Source organism: Gavialis gangeticus, unplaced genomic scaffold, assembly GCF_001723915.1.
Source record: "Gavialis gangeticus isolate Ggan-Ray unplaced genomic scaffold, GavGan_comp1, whole genome shotgun sequence".
Classification (NCBI taxonomy): domain Eukaryota; kingdom Metazoa; phylum Chordata; order Crocodylia; family Gavialidae; genus Gavialis; species Gavialis gangeticus.
Genome location: NW_017728992.1, coordinates 186,199,864 through 186,208,564, shown reverse-complemented (window position 1 = coordinate 186,208,564; position 8,701 = coordinate 186,199,864). Strand labels below are relative to the sequence as shown.

At 43.5% G+C, this 8,701-nt stretch overlaps 1 protein-coding gene across 12 annotated transcripts in view; it reads left to right on the top strand.

Moving 5' to 3' along the window:
• Window positions 1-8,701, top strand: part of MTSS1 (MTSS1, I-BAR domain containing) — a 244,768-nt gene that overhangs the window by 14,749 nt on the left and 221,318 nt on the right. For all 12 annotated transcript variants that reach the window (XM_019528149.1, XM_019528145.1, XM_019528151.1 and 9 more), the window contains exon 2: window positions 8,302-8,363. In XM_019528149.1, coding sequence (XP_019383694.1) covers window positions 8,302-8,363 — 62 coding nt within the window. The remainder of the gene's footprint in view (window positions 1-8,301; window positions 8,364-8,701) is intronic.

Sequence of the window (8,701 nt, the reverse complement as noted above, 5' to 3'; positions counted from 1 at the left end):
TGTTGGGTAGGGTGTGGAAACTTGGAGTCGTGAAGAGTGATACCATTGCCTGTTGCCCTCGGCTTGCTGTCTCCCTCATTGTCATCTTTGCTGCTGTCGTCATTGGTCAGTGTCATAGGAGCTGACACCAGGACTGGAGTCACCTAAACATTTTATTTGGCATAGGGGAGAGTGTGCATATGTTTTAAATTGCTTTTTAAGGACTTTAAATGTGTCAATATAAGCTGTTAGAGAGAGGCTCCCCCCCACCCCCCCAAAGTAGAAAGAGGCACATAACTGCTCCTTTTGTTAAGTTGTCAGGCTGTTAGGTTTATCTAGGATCACAAACCCAATTCCAGCGCTCTGGATTCTTTCTCAGCCTGGTGGCTGGATCTAATTTCAGTAAGTGTGACACCCTTCAGCAAATCTACTCTCACTTAATGCATCTGTATCTGGATGGCAGGTTTTTTTGGAGAAACCTGAGCAGTCCCATTCGCTGGATAAAATAAATATTTCGTCTTCTAAAGCTTGATATTCCTAGATGGAAGCAACCAAAATCAAGATTATTCTCAAAGTCTATCAGCGTGTTAGCCTAAAAGGAAAGAAGAAAGCAGTTTTTAAATATTCTTTTCTCTTTTATGTAGTGTTTGCTTTAGAATATGAAAGTGGTTCACTCGATCACTGTTTAGACGTTGAACATTGTCTTTCTGAATCTGCCACTGAGTGATCAATGCACAAACCTTTTCCCGCTTGCAGATTTATGACTACATGTGTTAGCTTTTCCCATGCTTTTTCCTTCACTCCAGGGCTGGAAGTTGTTTGCTAAACCTACCTGAGCAGCACTGATTTTAAAGTGAGTTGAGTTTAGTTTCCACTGAACTCTTTTGTGGAATCTAGAAGCAGGCATAAATGGGATTTGTTGGTAAAATGAGTCTGCTATTCAAGGACTTTGAGAATAACCTGAGCACTCTTTGCCTTCTATGCCACTTGTGCCTAGTGGTTCAAAGATGACTTCAGCTGTCCAAAAGAAGCTGTGACTTTTTTATTGATGTCTATGATCAGAGTGTGGTCAGTGTGTCAGGATTTCTCCACGTGCCAGTAGACCTGAGTATGGCACGTGTGAGGCTTGAGGACTTCCAAGAGCTCCACCGGCTTAGCCTGGGATGGGGATAGGCAAAGTCTGGCCTATGGGCCGGATCTGGTTGGCCATGGACGCCATTTCCCAGCAGCCCCTGCCTGCCTGGCTTGGGCTGGTCACCATGGAGACTTGAGCCTCGCCTACATGGGAAAGCTCAGGCTGGGGTTGCCATGGAGACAGCCATCGCCATGCTGGCAGACCAGGGCAGGGCAGGGGGGCTGCTTTGGAGCCACTGGGATCTTGCGATGAGGTGGCTTGCTCCGGAACCAGGGCCGAGCCGCGATCTGCAGCCTGCGCTCTCCAGGCAGGGGCGTGCAAGCAGGGGATCGCAGCTGTGCTCTGGCTTCTTCCAGCAGTGCCGGTCTGGTCTGGAGCCGGGGCAAAGCTGCAATCTCCTGCCTGCGTGCCCCTGCCCAGAGCGTACAGGCTATAGATCGTGGCTCTGCCCTGGCTCAGAGCAAGCTGCCCCTGTCACAAGATCCCAGCAGCTCCGGAGCAGCCCCCTGCGCTGTTCTGCCACGTGCACTGCTGACGCAGCTGCAGTTGGTCTCTATGGTAACCCCAGCCTTGAGCTTTCACATGCAGGTGCCCCTGGGGTCTCCATGGAGACTGACCCAAGCCATGCAGGGAGGGGCTGCTGGGAAATGGAGTCCAGCTGCCAGCTGGATTGGCTGTTTTGCCCACCTCTGGCCTATGACCTTCAGATTACTTTGCTGCTGTATGTGTCCCTGAAGGGATGTTGGTATTTTAATTGTGGACTGACCAAATACTGCCGGGGAGGCATACTCTTTCATGCTGCAAGCCCAGTCAGTTGGTGGTGAGAGGCTAGGACAGTGCCCTTCCCACAATTCACAGTAGACTAGTTGCATGACCCAAGGAGAAGACTCACCCATGTTATAACTAATCACTTTTATAAACTAATTAAGCAATAAGATAGGATGATGCTGTCTTATTGCCTCATAATGATATGCCTTGGTTGGTAGGCATGCAGCCAAAGGCAGAGCACTGCTAAGTGCCAAGGCATATCATTATGGAGTATACCTTGGAGTATTTTACTATCATGATAAAATATTAATTTAAAAGAAAAACACAATGTGTGACCTTTAAAGCTGAAAAACTAACATATTAAATTAAGCATATGGGTACTTTTTAGGGAAAAGGCCCCAGATAACAAGTAGTTATATATATATATTTTTTTTTTTTTTCTTTTTCAACAAAAACATTAAAAGGAAAAAAATCAAACCAGAGCCCTGCAAATGACTGGCTGTTCTTTAAAGCTGTGGGATTACTGAATAGAGGATTTAGGACCTTGTTTCCTACAGCTGTGCTTCCTTGCAGCATTTTCTTCATGCTGAACAGGGGTTAAAAAATAAAGGAAGGCTGCCGCTTTTACCGATAACATTTGAGCTCAAATGACTCTGACATTTAAAGGAAAAAAAATTGATTTCCTTTATCAGCTGTTTGTGCCTTTTGCAATTTCTGATATCAGAGATAGCTGTGGGGAAACATTACCCTGAAAAACACTGCATTATTTCTCTTCCAGAGTGGCCTGAAATCACATTTGTATGCTTAGTCAAAGCAAATTGATTATAGTCAGATTTTCAAATTAAGAAAGTAATGAATATTGCAATGATTATTTCTCAGGATTAAATTGAATGGATGGTTTATCTGTGCATCTAGATTGTTCCCATCACTATTCAGATATTTACTCCTGGAAGATTGGGAGGTGCTGTTACTCCACTCTTATAAATATAGGGAACACAGAATGGCAAGGATTTTGTCCAAGGTTGCACAGTAAAATTGTGGCAGAGAAGAGACTTCAGCCCAGATCCTCCATTAGTACTGTAATCACAAGAGGCTCTCTTCTCCATCTGCGTCTTGTAAATCTTACTCTGCTGACCCTGCTTATCTTCCTTCCCAACAGCTGGGAAGTGTTTAACAGCATGCAGTCAGCTCCTGTGAAGTGAAGCTGTCACTACTTTCAGAAAGAGCCCAGGGCACTCGGTCCTTTTTAAGATTATATTGTTGGAAGCATTTGTTTGGAGGGTCTAAAGGGATGCACAGTGTAATGCACAAAAGACTTGAATGTCATTAAATGGGAGAGCAGCGGGGAGTTGAGAGGGATGATGAAATCGCTGTCCTGGGTTTGGAAGAGCTGGTTCTGAGAGTTGGCTTGTGCAAGTTAAACATTCATTTTGTAAGATTTGCAGGGGAAAGGTCAGAGCAGTAGAAAAATTAAGCGAGTTATGGCTGGCTGAAGGGGTTGTTCAAGTGTTGTTGTGTATGATGGTAGAAACCACCACAAAGAAACTACTGCTGGAAAATGGGATTAATGCTAGATGGTAGACGATCAGACCCCAAAGGGTTAAAGTGCAACTGAGTGGACTGACTGCTGTTCTGGTACCAAAAGCTGTGCCGAATTGAGGTTGAGATCAGCTGTTCTTGGGCTGGGTTTAAGACTCTTCACAGAAAGAAGTTGTATAAATATAATTAAGGCAGCTGAATTGAATTGAACTATTTTATTGAATCGGTGCAATACCTGGATGCTGGCTGGGCCTAAGCCTTAAAAGTGAGAAACGAGATTTGTTGAAGTGCCAGTTCTCTATTTTGATCTCGATTTCTTTGTGATGCATTTTGGCCAGATGACCAAAGCCTTCTTCTCAAGTTATATTTGAACTGTGTGTGTCCCTAGAAAACATATAGGTGCAGTTAACAGCACAGTACTGCCATTGAAATGGCAGTATAATTAGGCTGCTTTGGTATCTTTACTTGTCAGCTTGTATTTTGCTTGAGAACCTGGTAGGCCCTTAGGCCCTGCTGTTAATTGTCAGTACTTGGAAGGTGCCTGGCATACACATACATAATGCATGGGCTGTATGCAGGCATGTGCTGAAACACCAGCAGCTACTGCTGAGATGGCGTTTGAAGTAATACTAACAGGTTTAAGGAAATGGCATTATTAATTAAATAAATAGGTTCTTCTATTTAAATGGTGACAGTTCTGGCTTAAGATTATAGTCCAGGTCTCTTCAGATTGAAGACTTTCTCTTCCTCATTAGATGCAGTCACTAAGAATTATTCTTCCCTATATTCATGGCCGTGTGTTTACTTAGTTTGTTAAAATAAATGTTTGGCAGGTTCCAGACCAAGAGCTCTCTCTCTTCACCCACAGAACAGTTGCAGCTAGGGCAATAGCTAGCTTCCTCAGTATGTGTTAGACCTGCACAACCCATCTGTAGGGATGAGAGGAAGGGCCTCTTTCTTGCATATTTAATGCTGGGCCTTTCTGCAGATATTACCAATGACTCTTATATGTATATGAAACTAGGACAACTGTTACTGGGAGTATAACTCGAGCAGTGCCACTAACCTAGCTCCCACCCCAGCGTACAGATCTCTAGTTGGCGTCATCATGCTTTAAATTAAGCTATCCAGCCATTCTGGGGTGTGGTTTGAAGCTTAGGTGCTGCTTGCTCATAGTCTGCCTTCGTCTACATGTACCATCTCCCTGTTACCACTCTTAATGCAACTTTGTCCGCTGAAGGAATTGCAAGAAACAGCAGAAACTTAGACGCAAGTCTCCTCCTGCCAGCACAGCTTCACACAGACCAGGGGTTTTGTTGGCACTAATAGGTCCTCTGCTGGGCGTGAGCTCTCTCTGTTCCCCAGGACAGCATAGCAGCACTGGCAGATGTTTGTGATGTAGAGGAGGCCAGGTTGGAAAAGCAGCAGAGATGCAACTTAGTTTGTGGCTTGAGTTAACCTAACTCTGCTCTTGTTAATTAAATTTCTGTGTAGCTTGAGTGTTCCTGTGCAACCCCTCTCTGTCTAGCCGAATTAGCTGCTTGTTGCACCCCTACAGTGCATCCCCATGAGCAGGAACATGTGTGTTTCCTGGGCACAAATGGCACAGTGTGCGCCACTGCTGCTTGTCTCCAGGGAACGCCGATGCCATGTGCATTTTGGCACGGAGCACATTGCCCCAGGTGGAGAAGGGGAGGCTGGGGCCAGGAACTGGGATCCTCAGTGCCTCTGGGAGCCCTTGCTGCAGGGAGCCTGGCCTGCAGCTGGAGCGTGGCCAGGCTCCAGTTCTGGGTGGTGTGCGCTGCCTCACTTAGGTGTGGGTTTGTTTGTTTGTTTGTTTTGTTTTGGGTTTTTTTGAGATCCTGGGGTCAAAAAACCCCTGGTGCCACAAAGTAGCAGTGCTGGGAGTGACTGCATGTGTGGCATGTGCAGTAAGTGGCACTGCAGATGGGTCAGTGGCCCTGCATACTGCACATTCACGCTTGTCTGGATGCACCCGTAAAGGCTTGTCTTTCAGGCAGTATATCTTATTGTGCCCCTGAGTCATGTTTTTTTTTTTTCTTTTCCCCATCCATGGCTGTTTGATGTTGATGATGAAGTCAGTATAAATGTTCGACCACTTCTTTAGTTAAGGATTCTTCAGCTTTGTCTTATGGGTAGTACATTAAATTTAAAGAAGTGTTTTTATGTTGTAGCTAGCGTTCAGAAGATGGTAAAGGGTCCAACAATAAAATTCTGGTTTAGCTCCGAGTTTCCTTCCCTTTTCCATATGATGCTGTGCGGCAAAAGTAAAATGCCTGTTCAGGGGTTATAGATGACACTGCCCGGATTCAGTAAAGGGCTTACCTGTGTCTCTGACTTTTTAGGTATATAAATAGTTCAAACGCTTGCATTTCAGATGTGTAGTCTGGCCTTGGTTTGGTAAAGTTCTTGTGTAACTTGTGTTATACCAGTGCAAACCACACAGAGCCATTGGCTATAACAGAACAAAACAGTTTCCAGTATAACTGGATGTGAAAACTATAAAACTGACCCATTTTCTTTCATGTTGAACAAGATTGGGCCTCGCTGACTGGAAGGCACCGCATGAAATAACTCTTGCAGTGAAATCCCATCTTCCTTAAAGTTAGTGCCAAAACTGTTAACTTCAGCTGGGTCAGGATTTTACCTTCAGATTCAAGTGTCTGAACATTTTGAACATTTAATCGTGTGGTGAGCTTCATGGTGGGTCTTTCTCTGCTGACATTTCTCAAAGATGGGGAATGTATTCCAATCAGTTCACTAACCATGTAAAACCAAAGTATTGTCAAAAACGTAGTTTCTGAGCCTTTAATAAGCTGAGCTGAAATAATATTTGGAACTTTTTTGTCCTTGGGAACTCTTGAGTTACAATTATACATGAAATTGAATATTTTTACAAAACTTTTGAGTGGGGACTACTACATTCTTTTGTACCCATCTCCTTGTATACTGTAGATTCAAACAAAAAATAAAATGGCTTTTTTTTAAATGTTGGGGTGAAAAGTCAGCTTTTCTATTAGATCTGTTTTTATTGGGCAGTGCAAATCTTGTTAGACTTATTGAGATGGATACTCATCCTTTCACTTGGAATCTTAGGGCGTGAGCTCGAGTTGTTGCTTCCACGGGAAGTTGCGTCTGGTTCTTATTCTTACAATCTGATGGACTGTAGGCGATAGGAACCGTAAGGGACCTAATGTCACTTGATTTGCTGCCAAGTATGTCAATAAGCAGAAAAGTTAAAGGGCAGTCCTGGTACAGAATTCATGCAAGAGGGTGGGGTGACCTCTGTTTATAATGCCCTATCTGAAGACTAATTGGTTTGTTGTTTCTTTTTTTGTGGGTGGGGAGGATGCTTGGCAATGGTTAGGCCAATGGTGTGCTAATACCACGGTCTATTATGCTAAACAGTATTGTTTTGTTGTTTCCTCGTTCTTTCCCATTTTATCTCCTCTGTATCCATCTATTGTCTTTTGTCTTAATGGTGTACTGCTCTGGAATGAGCTGCTGGGCACTATGGTAATACAAATAATAAGTATTTTCCTGTCCAATTTGATGGAAACAATTGATACCTGTTGGGGTGGATAGATGTTATTAGCCTCAACTCCATTTGTAGCATTGTAGCATGTAGTAATTTTAGCTTTGGGTATCTGTCTTGCCTAAAATTAACCATACTAATTTTTGGGGCGAGTGTGTATCTTCTAATGTAGTAAAATGAACCTTGCTTTTTGTCCCTCAGGCAACTGGAATTGTTAAGGATGACGAGGGAAAGATGAGGAAAAGATGAGGTTACCTCTACTCTAGAGTAGATTCTTTCTTTTTTTGGTCAAAACAAAGACTTTGAACTTGTTTGTTGGTTCTGTGAAAAGTTTAAAAGCTGACGCCCTGTTTGTTTAGTATGCTTTGCTTTTTTTTCATAACTCCCTCTCCAGCCCCCATCAAAAGGGGGGGGAAAAAAAGTGTCAGGGGTTTTTATATTGAGAAGCCATAAAGTTCACAGGAAGTTTTAGACAAGGAAGACTTGATATACTTCAGAACTGCCCCAAAGTATCATTGGCCTTCTCATTCCCGGTCCTGTTCTGAAGTCATTTCCCAGGTCAATTGTGAACTACTCCAGAAACAACTGCTACAAGTAAAAAACAGCTGTTGCAAGAGCCCCATCTTCTGCATTCTTCCAGTATTTCTCCTCTTCTGGTTTGAGCTTTCTAGCGTTACCTTGGGAGATGATGCTTTTGAGGTTTCCTTTGGTAACTTGGCACAATTGCATGAGGAGTTCTCGAAAGGAGAACTGGGACCTGGTATTTGCTACAAGGAATAGGTGCAGTGACGGGCACTGGGAGTCTGCCTTCTATCTTTAGGTATTTATGCAATCATGTTAACACGGTATCCCAGCTCGTCGTCTCTTAATGCTGTTCATTTCCGTGATACCCTTGTGAAATATGGTAGCGTAATACTATCTTCATTTCCCAGATGGAGAACCATAGTCTCCCTGAAACTCAGACCTGGATTGTTAGATATTCTTTAGACGCTTAAATATTTAAAATCAGGTTCTAATGGACTTTTCTAGGCTCATAAAAGTCTCTGATGGACTCTTGGCATCTTGGCTCCTATGTTTAGTGTTCATTCTGCTGCTTGTGTTCAGCAGATGGGTTGCATAAATTGAGGACCAACCAAAGTTTTAGTCTTGTTTTTAGGTTTGTGTGTTTGTTTAAACTGGGTGGCAGATAAATTGTTAGAAAAATGTGTTCAAGGCTTAATTAGCAGAAACTTGACTACATTTATTGCTTTAGTCAGTCGTATTATTGCATGAACTTTGAATGTCCAAAATGACATTTGTTGTTGTTTCCTTTCTTTTCTTGCAGGGAAGCTACCCAGCTTGGGAAGACTTTATAAATAAAGCGGGGAAGCTGCAGTCTCAGCTGAGGTAAGCTTCATTCAGTCACTCCAGACCCCTTGCACTCCACGTATGTATGCATGTAAATGGAATGAAGGGGGAAAATTGAATGTTTTTACCACAATAACTTATTAAATAACTCTGGGGTCAAAGTCATAGAATCATGGGATCCAAGAAGTAGGGGATCCCGGTAGGGACCTTCATAGGTCATCTAGTTCTGCCCCCCACCTGAGGCAGGATCATCCCTATCCAAACCGTCCTATAGAAACCATAACCTAAGCTCTACATAAGACTACTGTCAACCCTGACACCACACAGACCTACCACCCTACCCTGCCACAAGTAAAGCAGGGGAACCACAGCAGCCA